The 18,582-nt window shown below is 36.9% G+C and overlaps 1 protein-coding gene across 8 annotated transcripts in view; it reads right to left on the bottom strand.

Annotated features, from left to right (window-relative positions):
- The window catches only part of KIAA0232 (KIAA0232 ortholog), a 111,563-nt gene that overhangs the window by 24,305 nt on the left and 68,676 nt on the right, over positions 1-18,582 (bottom strand). For 7 of the 8 annotated variants that reach the window (XM_020992107.2, XM_020992104.2, XM_020992106.2 and 4 more), the window contains 2 exons: positions 2,204-2,270; positions 933-1,014 (listed from right to left, as the gene is read on the bottom strand). In XM_020992107.2, coding sequence (XP_020847766.1) covers positions 933-1,014; positions 2,204-2,270 — 149 coding nt within the window. Of the gene's footprint in view, positions 1-932; positions 1,015-2,203; positions 2,271-4,429; positions 4,519-18,582 lie in introns of those variants that run through there. The other variant, XM_020992113.2, reaches the window with a different exon arrangement.

Genomic DNA, 18,582 nt, shown 5'->3' with positions numbered 1-18,582 from the left:
AAAGGTTTTTGATTTTCATCATGTATAATCTTGAAAATACTAATATTTGGTGGTAAAACAGCTGGCTGCAAGTCGGTACTCAAAAGGAATTCATCACTAACTCATTGTCAAGTTGGGCGAACACAGCTGATATTTTATAAAGACTAGGCCTTTATTAAAATGAGTGATTCTTCTCTCTTAACAATTACAAATATGAGCTTTTACAAGACCTTTAATGCAGATCTAAGCTTCTTCTGCTCTTCAAACATGTACTTTGTATGTAGGCTTTTCACTTGCACAGCAGGATGAAATCATCTGGCCAACAAATGCACCTGAGAGTAGGTTAATGTGAATGGACTCCTAAATGCTGTGGTTTTATTAGAAAACTCATTCAACAGAGTACTTACTTTAATCATGTACTGTACAGCCACTGAGTCTTATGACATAATCTAATGAATACAACTACAGTGATAATCAGGCGATCTGGTTCTATGTCAAATTTTACTAAAGATTTACCATATCACCTTGGGCAATTTGGTCGAACTCTCAAATTCTCTATTTGGAAATATGGAATAGTACTTCCCCTTTACCAAGCTTCTATCTCTATTCAGGATAAAATAACTGTCAGAAGTATTTTAATTCTCTTGTATGAAAAGAAAATTCAGTGCTGAAATATGTATAAAATATTTTGTTCTGCTTTTTGAAAAACATGAAAGCCTGTTTCCCCACAATTAAATAGAATTTATTATAACAACAGGTTGAAAAGCGGAGGTTTCTTATCAGAAACTTGACCTTAATACTTAACACATAACATAGAAAACATGAAAAGAAATGTGTATGTAAACAGGACCTCCAGGAAAGGTGAAAACTAAAAACCAAACTTTTTCTTCTCTATTAATCTGTTTTAACCAACTTAAATTTACATTTTAAAAACAAAATAAAATCCCACATACATTTCCACTTGATCCTTTGCTGTGGGAGATATTTCTGCCTCTGGAGAAGGAGATCCCTCTAATTTTTTATTAATCTTCTCTTCTGTTACAAAACAAAAATTCAAAAATGTTTTTATTTCATTTTTTAAATATTTATTTGCTCATATTTCAAAAACTCTCAACTAGAAGCTATATAAATTATTATTTATCTAGAACATGGCTATAATATTTTCTCTATTTAAAAGGCAACAATAAAAAAACACTTGTCATGTTTGTCAAAGGCCATCTTGTGAAAAAGCTGTCACTAATTAAAGGTTAGAAATTTTTAGAAGTTGTGTCTGTTATTAATTATATACATATACTTGTGTACTTAGATAATATGAAGTCCTTTGAGTTTTCCTGATATAAAATTAACTTAGAGGCTTAAGACATAGACATCTATTTCAAATCTTGGAAATATTCTCTCACCATTCTGAAATGCTGAAGATGCATGGATTTTACATCGCCAGATATTGGCTAAAATTAATAATTAAAATGTTTAAAGAAATGTCTTAATATGATAGGTTAATAGTTACTTAGTGTCTAGGACAATACATTTTATCATGTTAAGTAGCAAAAGGGACTTCTCAGCATAACTCCAGTCGTATCCTCTGAAAAACTGCCAAATATCACTATTGTTTTAAGTATGAGGCAAGAATATACTTAGGCAGGTAGCAAGTATGGGAAATCAGCAACAAGAATAGCAATACGACAAAGGGCTCCTTACTTTGTGAGGAACCTGCTTCTCCTAATATTTGCAAAAGGAGTCATGATCTGGTATCATAAGTGATGTGCGCATATGCATGTACACACACAAGTATATAAGTCCCCTGCACTGTGGGGACACATGACATATACACATATATCTACCATTTCCTGATAATTTAATTGATCAGATTCCAAATTACTTCTAAAATGGGAACAACCAAGTTGGCTTCAAAACTAAACTAGCAGTTAGTTTATTTGGTTAAGAAAAGGAGGGTACTTGAAACCTCTTGTAGCTCCAACAAAATTAAACGGCTGCCAACAACGGGGCTTTCCTATAACAGCATGAAAAACATAAAGGATCTAATTTCATTATCACTATTGTTGAAAACATAGATAGCATGGGGATGCATTACTGATTCAGTGACAGCTACCTATCAAAAAGAATTTGTCTATGCTTGCCTTGATCAGTAATAACAAATTTAAGTTCTTACATCTATGATCCTACTATATGTTAGAACCATTCACTGCAAATATAAATCCCTCACCTTGCTTACTCTGAAGGTCTTTCAGTCTGGAGCAGAGCTCCTCCACTAAAGTTTCAATCCCCGAGCTCTGTATAAGAACAGAAATAGACAAGTTATGAATAATTATAAAGTTTGGAAAATTATAGTCTTTGTTTCGATATGATACATAATTCTCACAAGTTTTACAAATAAATATATATATATATATATTATATATATTACATATATATAGTATATAAATATACAGCAATGTATTATCCTCCTAGGGTGGCTAGACCATTTAAATTTGCTTGACCTCTTGTTGGTGAAACCTGCCAGCCCAAGAAACATGACATTCCCCTTGCTGGGGACCTCTTCTTGGGAGTAGGGAGGGGGTGATCTGCTCAGATGCCGAGCTTGACAAGGGCATGTGGAGGTCTGGAGAGAGGCTCAGCAGGGATATAAAACATTCAGGAAAGGCAGCATTCTGAAGGGTCTGGTGCAAATTACTTGCTAAAAAAAACACAAACAAATGATAAACTGGGAAAGCATAAGACTTGGAGCCTGGTATTCAGAGAGTATTTTATCACGTCAGAATCATATATTCAAATGGAATAGAATGTACTAGAAAAGTGTGGCCCCAACATAGCAACATTTGTTCAAAGTAAATGACAACAATACCACAATCAAACAGAAAGTACAATATATTTACGATAGATTATATATATCTTTTCTTCATTATAAACTTATTCTATGAAGCTAAATAGGAGTAGAAAGGGTGTTAAAAGTTGGGTTCAGAAGACTGTGTTCAAATTCTGTCTCCGTTTCTAATAAGATCTCAGGCAACTCTTTCCTCTCTCTGAGCCTCAGTTTTCTAATCAGTAAAATGAGGATGATAATATTGGCATTACCTACCTCACAAAGTTATGAGAATCATATGAACTAAAAAAATCTCCCGAGGCAGCCTGATAATGGAAAGTGCAAGTGAATCAAGAACACTTTACTTCAAATCCTCCTGTGATCGGAGCAATGTGACTACGAGGAAAGTCACTTACTCCCTAAGGCCCAGTTTCATTGTCTGTAAATTGGGAAAACTTCATCTACCCAAAAGTGTTCTAACGATTAAATAACATAATGTATATAAAGTATTCTGAAAAGCTTAAAGCAATGTATAAGTGTCAGTTATTGTTATTAAAGAACATGATCTCATTCACTGAGCAAAGTAAGGCATTAAATAAACAAAATATGGATAAAATTATATGTCCATAAAAAGCATATACCACACCTACCCATTTGTCATGTATTAAGCATGATACCCAAAATTTTTTTTTAAAAGATCCAGTCCCTGACCTCTAGAAGCATATAATTAACCTTTTGTTAAAAAAAAAACCCAAACAAACCAGATATATAGACAGCAGAACAGAAAGTTTAAACAAATGTCTGAATGGACAGTAAGTTATTTTTATATATATTCAATTATAATTTATAATTGTAAATCTATTACTGAATTAATTGCATTTTAGGGGTGGAAGAATTAGGAGTATCAGGGAAAGCTGAGGAAAGAGTCCAGACCAGAGAAAGCAAAGAGCAATCAACAGCTAAAATCTTGATGATATGGAGAGGGAAAGCCAATTTTTAAAAAATCAGGAAGCTGGATATCTGTTCATCAAAGAATGTGCAATATATGTGATTATACTTCTCAAAAAACAGGAAGAAATAAAATCCAGAAAACCTATAAACATAGGTAGATAGATTTCTAAGAAACTTGAGTCGTCAGGCTCACATCTAAAGGATAAAAGCGTTATTTAAACTAGAGGTTTAAACAGGTCCTCCTAGTTTTAAAACAATTAGAACAAGCATACATGACAAAGCACTTCTCTAACTCATCACCATCACTGGAACCTTGAGGGTCTAAAAATAAAACTTTACACCATTTGCTTAACTTAAAATGACTTAGCACTGGTATTAAAAATAACCTAAATAAGCAACCATACAGTTATACGATTAAGAAGCTAGAAATGCATTACAATGAAAAGATGAACATTAAAAATCAATAATTACATTTTGTGTGTGATATGTAAAAGATTATTTTATAAAGAAAAGCAGACAGAGGGAGAAAGGGAAAAGATCCCCAAATCCTTCTCTCACTTTTACTCTGCTGCCCACTAAAGACCATGAAAAACCTAAAAGAAGAACTTGTGGCTGACATCAGCACCAAATGTTGCTATCACTCCAACTTAATAATTCCATATGAAAAAACTGGCTTACCATACTTTTCAAGGAGTGACAAGTTTTGGAATTACACTCCATTTCCTCCTGATCCTGAAACTAATACTTGTGTCAGCTGACATGCTGCATTCTGTTCTGTAGAGCAAGCCTGGGCTAAAAAACAGTCTCCAGGGCAGAATGCCAGCCTCTAGGGATCGCTTATTCCTCTGCTTTGGCACTCTCAAATGCCTGCAGCTCAGTGTCATATCATCTCAGAAAGGCTAAACGTATTCAAATGATTTTTATTACAATTGATTGGATGTTGATATAATTGTTGGTGCCTTATCACAGGCTTTCACTTCATTCCAAACAGTAATGTAGCTATTCTATCAATCAACACTGCATGGTTTTAGGGCTTTGATTTGCTTTAATACACTGATTCTAAACATGATTTTATGCTAATAGCATAGGTTAAAAACAAGCTTTATGTATATTCTTGGTTTCTTTCTTTGACTGTTTCTGCATTTTAAATAATTTATCTTTATCTTTAAAATACCATGTTACCATACTGACATAGCCAGAAACATGGACAAGTAACTAGGAGGGGAGGAGGCAGAATATATCAAAAATTACAACTCAATGTTCCCTAATGGAAATGTTAATATAATAGGGAAGGGGGAGAGGAAGGAAGGTGTTAGCAACTGCTGCCAATGTGCTGGATGCTTCAAGCCAGGATTCTAGAGTAAATATATGTTTTCAACTGACTGGTGATCTATAACAATGCAAAAATTCTCAGAGGGGATGAGTAACAATAAAGGGCAAGTAGGTACAAGATAATAAAGCAAATAGTCATATTTTATTTAACCTCTTTTTTATCTAAAAGATAAGCCACCAGAGAGCACAGCTTTTAAAAAAATACTATAATATAACTGATGCTCATCAGATGGCCACCTCATGTATGGTATTACAAAGTAAGTGTTTTAAGAACGATTAAAACACTGTTCCCTCCCTCTCTGGGCCCCTGGGCTTTTGACTGGGGAGTCCTCATCATAACTAGCCCAGCACATAACCCATCACTTGGCTGAAGCAGCCAGATTCATACCAGGAGGATCCCCCCATCACACTCACCTCTCTGTCACTATAACATCACCCTGCTATTTCTCTTATCTCCTATTAGAATACCAGCTCCTTGAGGGCAGAGACTGTCTTACTTTTTTATTTGAATCCCCAGCACTTAATACAATGCCTGGCACAGTGCTCAATGAATGCCTTTTCATTCACTCATTTTAATTATTTTCAGTATTCAATTAAACATTATGAAGACCCCCTAGGTTCTAGTGCTGTTCATATTTTGGTATTAAATGAATTTTATTGCTCTCTAATTTCCTGAAAATCAATAATCCACATATTGCATGTATGATATATTTGTTTAGCCAGATTACTAAATTAACCCCGTATTTTGGGGTTAATATGGAAATTTACTCAGATGCTGGAGAGACATAAAAACTAGAATTTTTCTGAAAATGTACCTACTCCCTTTGACTTTCTTCTTCTTTCAAGCTTCCCTCAAACTTCTAAATACCCTACATTTTTTCTCTGCAAATCTTTCATTTCTTGAAACTCCTTGAAAACTGCAAATATGAGCTATTATCTGACATATTACTATTTCTTTCTTTTCTTTTCTATTTTTTTTGGTGAGGCAATTGGGGTTCAGTAACTCGCCCAGGGTCACAGAACTAGTAAGTTTCAAGTATCTAAGGTCACATCTGAACTCAGGTCCTCCTAATTCCAAGGCCAGAGCTCTATCTACTGTGCCATCTAGCTGCCTCCTACTATTTCTTTTTTTAAACTGCTCTTAATTTCTGCAGAAGTTTGGATCATGATAGGGTTTGGTGAGGGGACAGGAATCCCACCTCATCGAGTTAGTTTTTTGTCCCCGGAACTTTGGCAAATGCCCAAGGACATGAGTGGATGGAACAAATATGGATGATTTCCTCTCCTGTTTTCTTCCCTGAAGAAGCACAAGAGAGGAAAGGAAAGAGCACAAACTGGAGAGATAGAAAGATGAAGTCTCCTGAAAAGTCCTTTTAACATAGTACACCAAAAGAACACTAAGATGTTTCAGCCCCTGGGGACAAGTGCCCAAGTGAGAAATGGCTGCTCTTAAGGACAAGATGAACTCTCTTCATTTGAATGTGGATATCTATCGGACAACTGGAGGGAGAAAGGCATTACCAGGGGTTCTTATTCTAAGGTCCAGGAACTTATGTTTTAAAGCAAGAGAAGCCAGAATAGAAGAGAAAGCCTGCAAGAAAAATATAGACAAAGGACTGAGAAGGTTAACAATTTGGAATTAGACCACAAATCTTTAGGTTTATGCAGTTTAGTGCTACCTGGGTCAAAGCCAGAAAAGGCAAATAAATCTAGGCTTCACTACAGTAATTAAACACTCTATTTGTTATCAACTTTTTTTGCTCTTGACCATGCACAGGGAATATACTGTGGTACAGAATTATAACTATGTGTGAAATATTGTGAATTTAAATTTAGAACAAGTAAGCATTGAATCTTCAGAGCAGATCAAATCATGGTTTTATTTAATGTCAAAACCAAAATCCTCCCTGCCAGGCGCTAACGCTGTCTTACCACTATCAAAAGCAATGAAAAAGTACTCATCTTGTATGTGTAGGAGGAAAAAAGGGCAGAAACTCTAGTTTCTGCTGCATTTTACTCTCAGATTCTTCATGAAGGCAAAGACTGTTGTCTTATTCTTCACAGAATCAGAACTGTTTGAATTAAAAGGTATCTTAAAATTATCTGAAGTATCCCCTCCTTAGAGAGGGAAACTAAGGCACTAAAAAGTTAAAATGATTTGCTCATAGATACACAGTCCCTTAGTGACACATTTGAGATTCAAACACAGTTCTTTTTTTTTTCCTAGGAATTAGGGTTAAGTGACTTGCTCAGGGTCATACAGCTATTAAATATTAAGTGTCTGAGGCCGAATTTGAACTCAGGTCCTCCTGACTCCAGGGCTAGTGCTCTATCCACTGTGCCACCTAGCTGCCCCCAAACACAGTTCGTTTGACTGCAAATCCAGTTGTCCTTTATTTTTTCAAAGAAAATTATGAACATAGACATCAAGTTACAAGCATTTCAAGATATAGGGAAAAAAGACCAGGGAAGAGGAATGACTATTAAGAAACTATGAACTGCTGTCACATAGAGGTTTGTTTGTTATTTTAAAGAAAAATGTATAAATAATCCCTGCTTCACAAAATTTATCCTAATGCAGGAGACAATACGTAAATAACTAGATAAAATACAAGATGATATAGAATTGAGGGAAAATAGTCTGAGAGTGGGAGGCATTAGTACCTTGAGGACTAGGAAAGGTCTCCCACAAAAAGTAAGATTTGATCTTAGTCTTGTAGGAAGCCAGAGGAGCTAAGAGACAGAAGGAAGGGGCACAAGATTCCAGGCAGGGGCACAGCCAGGGCAAAGGCACAAATCAAGAGATGGAGTGTCATGTTCAAGAACTGCTGGGTGAATGGTGCGGGTGGAAAGAAGACTGGAAAGGTAGAAAAAGACCAGGCTGTGAGAGGGTCTTTAAATGCCAAAAATAGTTTATATTTGGTCCTAGAGGAAATGGGGAACCACTAGACTTTAATGAAGAGGGAAAGGTTGTAATATGGGCAGACCTGCACTTGGAAAAATCATTTTAGCCGCTGAGTGGAGATTGGATTGGAATAGGGAAAGACTTGGGGCCAGGAGGCCCAGGCTATCGAAACTGTCTGCACACGAGGAGACACTGGCCTTGCACAAGGCTGGTGGCTGTGTTCACAGAGAAGGGGATATATTCAGGAAGTGCTGTCAAGGTAACAACAACAAGACTTAGCAAAAGACTGGGCACGTGGGGTAAGTGAGAATGAGGAGCTGAAGATGACATGGAGGTTAACAGCCTGGGTGACTGGGAGGATGATGGTGCCCTCAACAGTGACAGAAAAGTTTAGAAGGGAGGATTGCAGGGAAAGATAATGAATTCTGCTTTGGATGTGTTGAATTTGAGATGCTTATGGGACATCTAGTTTAAGATGTCCAAGAGGTAATTGTTGGTACAGGACTGCAGCTCAGAAAAGAGAAGGTGCCCAGCAATAGGGATAGGCATATAAATCTGAGAACCATCTCCACAGAGATGATAACTGAACTCATGAGAGCTGAGGAGGTCATCAAGTACGAGAAGATGGAGTGAAAAGAGAACAGACCATGACATAGTCTTGAGGGGCCACTAGCTGTTAGTGGGAGAGACACAGATGAAGAACCAATAAAGGAGAATGAGGAACAGTAAGACAAGGAGAACAAGGAGAGAGCCAGAGGGAAAAGGATCCAGAAGAAGGTGATCAATTGTCAAATGCTACAGTGAGGTTAAGGAGAAGGACTGAAAACAAGCCATGTAACTGTGGAGACAGCATTGTCAGTTGAATAATGAAGCTCCCTTCCCTCTGTGCCCCTTTGAAAATGCTTTATTGATGCTTCTTTCAGCGGTATGTGCAAACTCCTTCCACTAGAGTAGATCAGCAACTCATAGGTATCTTTCTTTTAGCCAGTCACCAGAGCACTGGGGGATTAACTGATTTGTTCACAGTCACACAGCTAGTATGTCTCAAAAGCAGAAACTGGACTCAGGTGATCCTTACTCCAAGATTGGCCCTGTACCCACTTTTCTACATAGTATACCCTCTACATAGTATACATATCAATAAATAAATGTTTGTGGTTATGCATTATGATATGCACACAAAAACTAAACAAAGCCCCTGCTTCTCCCTTTAGCTGCCTTATGACTTACTATGCTTAGTGAACATGCTCATACAGTCAGTAATCCACAGCAGAGCCAGTATCTTGACCTGCCTTTCAACAGCCTCCTGGTTGTTTCTGGGTTTTTTTTTCTCCTACTCTTTTGTCCCCAATACATCATTTACACAGCCACCACATTAATTCTTGTAAAGCACGGGTCTGACGTCATTGCCCTGCTTAAGAAACTCCAGCGGCTGGGGGCAGCTAGGTGGCACAGTAGATAGAGCTCTGGCCTTGCAGTCAGGAGGACCTGAGTTCAAATCTTGCCTCAGACGCTTGACACTTACTAGCTATGTGACCCTGGGCAAGTCACTTAACCCTGACTGCCTAATCAAAAGGAAGGTAGGAAGAAGGAAAAGAAAGAAAGTTCAGTGGCACCCCATTTCCTCTAACATAAAATACAAACTACACCTTTTTGGCATTTAAAACCCTACACAATCTTGCATTAGTTTCTACCTATCCATTCTGACTACACATAACTCCCTTCATAAACCTCTCATTTCTGACTTCTGTATGTCTGTGCACACTGGCTCCCCCCATGTTGGAACACTATGGCCTTGGCCTTTGCCTTTTAGAACTCTTGACTTCCTTTATGGCTAAGCTTGTTAAGTATTTACTTCCTTTAAAAGGTCTCTCCTAATTACCCCAGTTATTAGCGCCCCATTGCTTTGTATTTGTGTTTATTCATTGTAGTTTGAGTATTTGTTACCAATCAACTAGTATTTATCCAATTATCTTGTATTTATACATGACAAGGTTGTATCACCTTAGCAAAATGTAAGCTCCCTGAGGGCTGAGATTGTCTCACTTTTGTATTTGTATCTTTAGCACTTAGTACATACTAGATACTTAAGAAATTCTTGCTGAGGAACACCTACTCACTACCATAGAGCAACTCCCTTTCTTCTCCGTAGCAACCTCATCCTCATCTCCTCATCCATCAGCATTTCTCTAGCTACATTCTTTCCTATTACCCCCATCAAACATCACAAATACTAGTAAAATGAATGCATGCCTTTCTAGGTATACTATGTAGATACCATCTCAATTGTTAGAAATTCTAAGGTTCTTTCCATGGAGTCAGACTTTTAAACATGGGTCCAGAGATAACAGAACTTAAGGACTAAAAAGGATCTTACCAATCATTGAATCCATCCTTCCATTTTACAGAGTAAGACCTCCAATAACCTCTAGAGTCCATAAAAATAACAGTAGCTCACAATCTATAGTCCTTTAAGGGTTTCCTCACAAAAAAATTCTGTGAAACCTAGGCTCATTTCTAGATACGGAAAGTGAGCTACAGATAAGCTAAGTGAATCAAGCAGAGTTAGATCAAAATGAGGACAATACTTACTGTTGGACAAAAATAAAAACTTGAAACACAGTTTCTATAACTGTACAAATAACTTACAAAATAAATTTCAATTGAGAAATACACAGAATTTAAACCAAAATTTTTTAAAAGAAGAGGAATTTGAACAATATAAACACAAACTGAAAAGGGTGTGAGGATGTATGCAATTCTGCTTTATAATAAGACACATTGGCATTTGTTGATATCCTATATCTCATCCTCTGTTTACACATAGCCTCCAGGATGAGAAAGTGCAACAGAAAAAAAGACATCTTCAGCTCCATATATTTTTAGGCTGGTGGGAGGAGACAGATTTAGAATAGTTAGAACTAGTTCTCAATGTAATAATAATTCAATAACAATTTTCTCACTAGTTCATGGTAACACCTGAACAAGAAAATTAGGCCCCCGCTTTTAAAATGCTTATAAAAAGTAATTATTTCCTTTCACTTGGAAATACACAAAGGAGAATTTCTTTTCTGTTAGATTCATATCTGATCCAAGAACTACTATGTTTTCTGAAAGAGATGAGGGAGGATCACATGATCACTGATTTAGAGCTGAAAGGGACCTTAGAGACAGCCCCTAGTCTAATGATGTCAAACTCTAAAACAGAAATGGGTGCTACTATCTGTACATAAAGAACCCTACCAGCCACATAGAGACTTAATTTTAAAATGCAATGTTATCTATGTTTTATTTTATTTTTATTTTCTTAAATACTTCCCAATTACATCTTAATCTTGTTCAGGCCACTGCAGATATATAGGCATGCTTGTGCATACCCCATACTTCTGGATCTACTTCAGTCCCTTCATTTTACAGATGAGGAATTGAGAATAAGCAAATTGCCCAGGCTCAAATGGATAGTAAGTGGCAGAGCTAGGATTCAAGTCTAGGTCTTCTGGCTCCAAATCTGACATGTTTTCCACTCTACTGTGCTGTTGGGTATTTAGCTAAGTTACACTTAAAAGTTAAAGGTAAACTGGCTTGGCCATACTTTTTTTTTTTTTTGGGCTAGGCAATGGGGTTAAGTGACTTGCCCAGGGTCACACAGCTAGTAAGTGTTATATGTCTGAGGTTGCATTTGAACTCAGGTCCTCCTGAATCCAGGGCCAGTGATCTATCCACTGTGCCACCTAGCTGCCCCTGGTCATATTACTTTTCAGTGAATTCAAACAACTACCCTCTTAAAACTCACCTTGGAACTTAATTTCTTTCCTACATGTTGTGCCTCCCCCATCTTTTTTCCTTGCATGTATGTTTGTGTTTCTGTCCCCCACAGCTATACCTGTCTCTATCTCAACCTTCTTTATATTTTCTTCCTCTTCATTTATTTCCCATTTCCACTCCTTGTTTTCTTTGCCCCTTCTCAAATCTTTTCTCCCTTTCTTCTTTCTGCTTCTCTTCTCTCACCAAAAATATCTTCCTTAACAGCTTATAATATGAAAATGAATAATATATTTACTGTTTATAGTCATTATTGAAAAAATTTTAATGATTCTTTAAAAATTAGAAGTTTCAAATTTCTCTACTCAGACATATTAAATTTCCTTTTTAAGAATGTGATCCTGGATAAGAAAACTATTTCCCCACCCTTAATGGTATTTATCCCATTCTTCCCCAAAAACTTTTACGATAGTTTTTAAAATACATAATTAGATTTGGCTATTTTAAGAGATTATTTTATAGAATTATACATTTAATATGATTATATCATGAAGGAAAAATTACTTCTAACAGAAATACAAATGCCAAATTCAACTAAAGATAGAATTAGATCTACATCCTTATTATGACCAAAGTGAAAATATTTAAGGAATTACTTTGCAATAAATGTCCTGAGGTAGCAAATCCTGAAATGCAAAATTGATCAATATCTCCCCTTTTTGGGGGGTGGGGAGCAGGGTGGAGAGCTTTGTAAAGAAGCCAAGGAGAAAGATCCCAGGAAAAGAATCATGAGCTCTAAAGCTTGGACAAATATATTTAACTTCTCCAGGTCCCAGCTTTCTCACCTATAAAATCAGGGAACTGGAGAAGATGACCTTTAACATGTCTTTTAGCTCTAAAGCTATAGTACTAAGGATCTACCTTTACCTAATACCAGGGGGAATAAAAGAGAAGGAAGGCAGGATTAATAGCTGATTTTGTCACAAACAAATCTTCTGCATTAAGTAGGTTAACAAGCTAGGTTGCTACAAAATATGTGAAACTCTGACATCTACATGCTTGCACAGACCCCAAATTGTGTCCTCTAGGGAATATATTCAGGTCAATGCAGTGAGTAGGTGGTGACAAGTGATGTGTTGGAAAGAGGCCTGGGCAAAAGGTCAAGAGAAAGGGGTTTTAGGTTCTAGCTGGATTTATCATCCAGAGCAAGTCATTAAGCCTCATTGTCTCAGTCTCCTTTCGTGTCAGATGGAAAATAAACTCAAAGAACCAACCTTAGAGGGCTTCTTTGAAAATATTTGGATAAATGTTCAACTGCTTTGAACACTATTGATCTCTATATGCATAAAAAGCATTTTCCCCTTAATATTTGATTAAGTAAGCATTTATTAAGCATTTGACACAATGGATACATGAAAAGATAGTCCTTATTCTCTAAGGGCATATATTTAATTAGAATCATCTACTAGCATGCATAGCAATAGGAGTGCTCAAAAGCTATATACAATGTCTCTATGAAATCTTCCTCAGTTTCCTCATCTGACAAATGAGTATGCCAGACTAATGAATCTCTAAGGTCAATTTCAGTTCTAAAATTTTATAATTCCTATAAAATCTGAAAATGAAGCTCTTTATTTTTAATGAGCTTAAGAGTTAAAAAACCCCAACAATTTGATACAATCAGGCCAATCTTGGGTGTGTAAAGAGGTAGCCATGCTGCCATCGTCAAGTTAAGTCAAGACGGTTTTGGGGAGCAGTCAGGGAATTCTTTTGATAGAATCTTGATTTTTCTTCAAGTAACCCTTCTAAGGTTGGGAGGTGGGTATTACTTCTATCTGACAGACAAGGAAGCTGAGGCTCAGAAATTAAATGAGTTATGAGTTTCCACACGGACACAGTGTTAAAGCCAAGACTAGAATGTATCTTCTGACTCTTTGTTAGCAGCTTCAATGGATCCTTTATTTCCTCTCCCCTTCCCTGTCTTTCTTTGCCTTTTCACTGTCCCTTTCCTGAACACTGCTATGACCTGTGGTCCCAGATAGGGTTAGCAACTGGCAAAGAAAGGTAACAATGGTAGGACCTGGTAGGACCAGGGAGCCACAGCTTGTCTCAACAGCATAGCTCACTTCAACTTCAGTTCTGAGGTAGGAGGCCACAGGATTATCTAGCAAGTGCTGACAGACCTTCATGGCCTGGCTAAAGTCCCAGATGTGGAGATCTCATGGGACTGCTAAGAAGCTTATAGCCACAAGAGCCATAGCCATATCTATCTGTTCCCTGGTCCCTCACCCGACATACCAGCTAATGAAAGGAAGAAGACTTTCAGTAAAAAGAACATACACTATGTCTCTAGTATTTTGTACAGGATGTGCCAAAAGTCTTAGTGTAGTTTTAAGCTATTTTTAAAGATATATTACTCAAAGTATAATAGGAAAAACATTAATTTTGAAAATTTATATTACTTAATATGGTCTGTTCTATGTGATGCTATTTTACTCAGACTTAATGTTATTACTTAATGTATCCCTCTCCACAACCCTTTTTTATATTTTAGAACACCTTCCTGGGTCTCCTATATTATTTCTACTTTGTGTAACCAAATTTGACCACTAGGAGTGCTTGTGGAACACATCTTCTTCATTAAAAGAGGTGTTCCTTAAACTTGAAAGGACTTATTTACAGAAATGTCAAGATGCTTATAAACTTGCCAGCTGGGGTACCAGAATCTATATGGCTGGAGTCCATTAGCTCACCTAGATAATGGGGTAGGAAGCACCTTTATGCTGGAGGTGCATGCTACTGCATGCATGTAAATATGTATGCATATGTGCTTCTAATCCTGAAGGGCAGAGATATGGCAATTGTATTTTAAAATGCAAAAATTATTCTTAGCTCCCAAGGCAAAACAAACAAACAAACAAAAAAACCAGGCCATCCACCAGGCAATAGTTTATCACTTTTGCTGTATGATATTAAGAAAGTTGAGGGAAGGTGGCCTTTAATTCACTTGTAGTTTATATATAATGCAGGTAATCTGTAGTTTAGTAATTTTCACAGCATTTGCATATATCTGTGGTTAGTTCGAGTCATTCACTGTCATGTGTACGTAAGAAACACTGTGATAGAATGTATGTGTATTATATATAATTTGCTTTCAACATCAACCACACACACACACATACACACACACACACACACACACACACACACACACACACACACACATGGCGGCTGAAAGCAGACTACCCAGAGGAAAAAAATCCAAAGACATGCAAGTAAAAAACAAAACAAAACAAAAACAACTACCCTGCTTTTAAAATCAATAACAACATTTAATTTACAAAAAACTAAAAATAATATTAGTTCAACTGAAGGAAAAGGAGACACATAGAAAGGAGAACTAGAACAGGAGAGGCAGGGGAAACAGCAATTGCAGTAACAGACCAGAGAAGACAACATAGGGAAAAAAAAAGAGTAGAGAAGAAATAATGCCTGCTCACCTCCTCCTTCTCTAAAGCTTTTGCCCTTATAAGGCTCTATCTAGCACCAAGGAGCCAAAACCCTGTATCTCCCTAAGATTCCATATGTGGTCAAAATCTCTCATCCATATCAGAGAATATCAGAACTGGAAGGAACTTCAGAGGTCATCTCATTCATCTATACCTGAGCAAGGATCCCCTTAACATTGTGTGTGTTCTGACTTTTTGTGACCCCATTTGGGGTTTTCTTGGCAGAGATATTGGACTGATTTGCTATTTCTTTCTCCAGCTTGTTTTAGAGAAGAGGAAACTGAGACAGACAGGATTAAGTGACTTGCTCAGGGTCATACAGCTAGTATATGTTTCAGGCCAGATTTGAACTCAAGAAAATGAGTCTTCCTCACTTCGGGCTTGGCACTCTATCCACTGCACCACCTGGCTCCCCTTATCAGTCACTAGAACCCATTATTTACTGAAGCCCAGACCTCCTATGATCAGAAGTGTCACTTGCCACTGCCACTGGTGCTTTTCAGACTTAATCCATCAACAAATCATGTTAGGAACACCAGTCCTAGTGTCTGTTACCTTCTTTAGTAAGACTATTATCATAGAATGAAGTACTAGTAGGAAAGCTACCAATGGAGGATGTGAAAATCAGTATCTTACCAATAAAACTCTATCAGATACTTAAGAAATACATTTGTTGATTCTAATTGGAGTAGTAGTATTAAAAGGCAATTTCAGAAAACCTAACTTGGCCAGATGAAATTAAGCCAAAGACCAGAGATTCCCTACCCCATGACATAAGATAATAATAGCTGACCTTTACCTGCCAGTGCTTTAAGATTTACAAGCAGTTTTATATAAACTCATGTAATAAAGTAGCTGCAGAGAATTTTAGAGCTAAAAGAGACCACTGTGGTCATTTACTCTAACATTCTATGCAAGAATCATTTCAACAATGTTCCTAATAGGTGATCACACAATTCCGAATTATTTAGAATGGGAAGCTAACTATCTGTGAGGTAGCCCATTCCAATTATGACTAGCTCTGCAAAAACTCTTTTTGACATCAATCCAAAATTATATTTCTTATAACAAACAGGCCTAAAGGATTCAGGCTTCATTTAATTTACTCCTCTCATTTTACAGAGTAGGAAACTGAGGCCCAGAAAAGGGAAGGGACTTCTGATAAGACTAAGAATAGTCTATTTACATTTATATAGCCTTTTAAGGTCTGCTAATCTTTTTAACATAATGTCCAGAATTTCATTTGACCTCCACAACAATCCTGTGATATAGACTAACAGACATTATTATCCATATTTTACAGAAGAAACTGACATCAAAGAGATTAAGTGAATTGACCGTGGTCACAACTAACATACTTTTTTTGTTTTGGCTAGGCAATGGGGTGAAGTGACTTGCCTAGGGGTCACACAGCTAGTAAGTGTTATGTGTCTGATGCCACATTTGAACTCAGGTCCTCTTGACTCCAGGGCCAGCGCTCTATCCACCGTGCCACCTAGCTGCCCCACAACTAATATACTTCTGAAGTAGGATTCAAACCCAGATCTGCAAGACTCAGAGTTCAACATTCTAGCCATAAAGATGCCTTATTACTATTCCAGGTAATGTGTATCAGAGCAGAGATTCAAACTCAGCTCTCCTGACTCCAAATGTAATGCGGTCCTTTGGAGACACAGCTAGATCTTTTCCCAAGTACCAGCCTTCAAACACATGAAGACAATGATCATCTGCCTCTCAGAGTTCTCTTCCTTAAGCTAAACAGCTTTAGCTTCTTCAACTCCTCTGGTTCCCAGACACATCTCTGGAAAAGCTCTAGTTTACTAACTTCCTCTTAAGATGCGATACCTAGAATAAAACAATACTGAGACATAGTTGAACCACTGCAGGCCAGAACAGGTCTTCTATCAAAAATCTTTTGTTCTTATGACAATACTTAAAAATATGGGGGAACCGAGAACCAGAGAAGCTAATGATGTGAACACACCCGCTGCCTGTAAACTAGTGCCTTTTCCACCACACGAGGATGTTTCCTCTTCTATTAATGTAGCTTAGAACTGCACTATCATGCTGTTAAGCTTGCACACCACAAAAAAGCCTTGGTTTCTTTAAATCCATGAGCTGTTTAGTCAGATCCTTCACATCCTGTACTTAGAGTAGTTGTGTTTCATTTATTTCAAAACCTAAATGTAGGCCTTTCCATTTATCCTATTAAATTTCATTCGAATAAATTTAGTTCACAGTGACAACCCACTGAGTCCTTTCCTGATCCTGATTCTGTCTTTTAAGGTGTTAGTTATCACTAGCAGCTTTGTATAACCTGTAAATTTTGACATCTTCATCCAAGTTAATGATAAAAAAAAATGTTGAACAAGACAAGTCTAAGAACCAAGTCTTGCAGCATACCATAAGATAACTATATCAAAAACACAGACTATGTGACTGAATTCAACCAACAGATACTTGCAGTGGGTCCTGCAATTTGTGTAGGTTCATAAGAATACTACAAATATAACTGTGGCCCTCCTAACCAATATATCTAGAGATGACTTATATTTAAATTCCACTGGGTATAGAGCTAAATTCTAAATAGCTAAGTTATGCCAACTTGATTTTGTTGAAAACTTAACATCCCTTTATGTGATAGAATAATTCTTAGACTTCTACTTTTTCATATGGCAGGCCAGTGGGGAGGGGGAGTGGTGAATTACACACAACACACACACACACACACACACACACACACACACACTTTTCCTTTTTTTTTTAATACCTTTTGTTTAATTGTTTCTGAATATAGAAAGGGCCTGTACCCAGTAAGCAGGTGACACATTAAAATCAGTAGCAGCTATGGATCTTGATTCTTATGTTACCTTTATGTTTGAACCTAATTTAGCAAAATGCTTTTTTTCTTACACTACAGCATTTGAAAACAAACAAACAAACAAAACCCCCACAATGGTTGATTTTACTATAGTACTATGAAACTGACTTTCTCCTTTAATGTTTTTTTAAAGTAGTCAAGACCCAGCACTACGGCTGGTAAAGAAAAGTTAAGCACCTTTGCAATGTTTCTTAAAACTCTAAACAGCTCTAGGGGAAAAGTTGAAGGTGAAAGAATAAACATCAGATGCTTTCCCTATAAAAGGGATATACAATATCCGTATTATATGCAAATTAGCTTTGTAGCAATGGGCAAATTACTTAACCTTACTGGGCCTCACTTTCTTCATCTATAAAATGGAGACACTGGATTAGATCATAAGATCATAGATTTAGAGTCAGTTGGTACCTTAGAGACGATCAAGTCCAATCCTCTCATTTTA

The sequence above is a fragment of the Phascolarctos cinereus genome, unplaced genomic scaffold (assembly GCF_003287225.1).
Source record: "Phascolarctos cinereus isolate Bilbo 61053 unplaced genomic scaffold, phaCin_HiC Scaffold_9;HRSCAF=440, whole genome shotgun sequence".
NCBI classification, from domain to species: Eukaryota; Metazoa; Chordata; class Mammalia; order Diprotodontia; family Phascolarctidae; genus Phascolarctos; species Phascolarctos cinereus.
The sequence above is the reverse complement of the archived record's forward strand: the minus strand, read 5'-3'. Positions and strand labels throughout refer to the sequence as shown.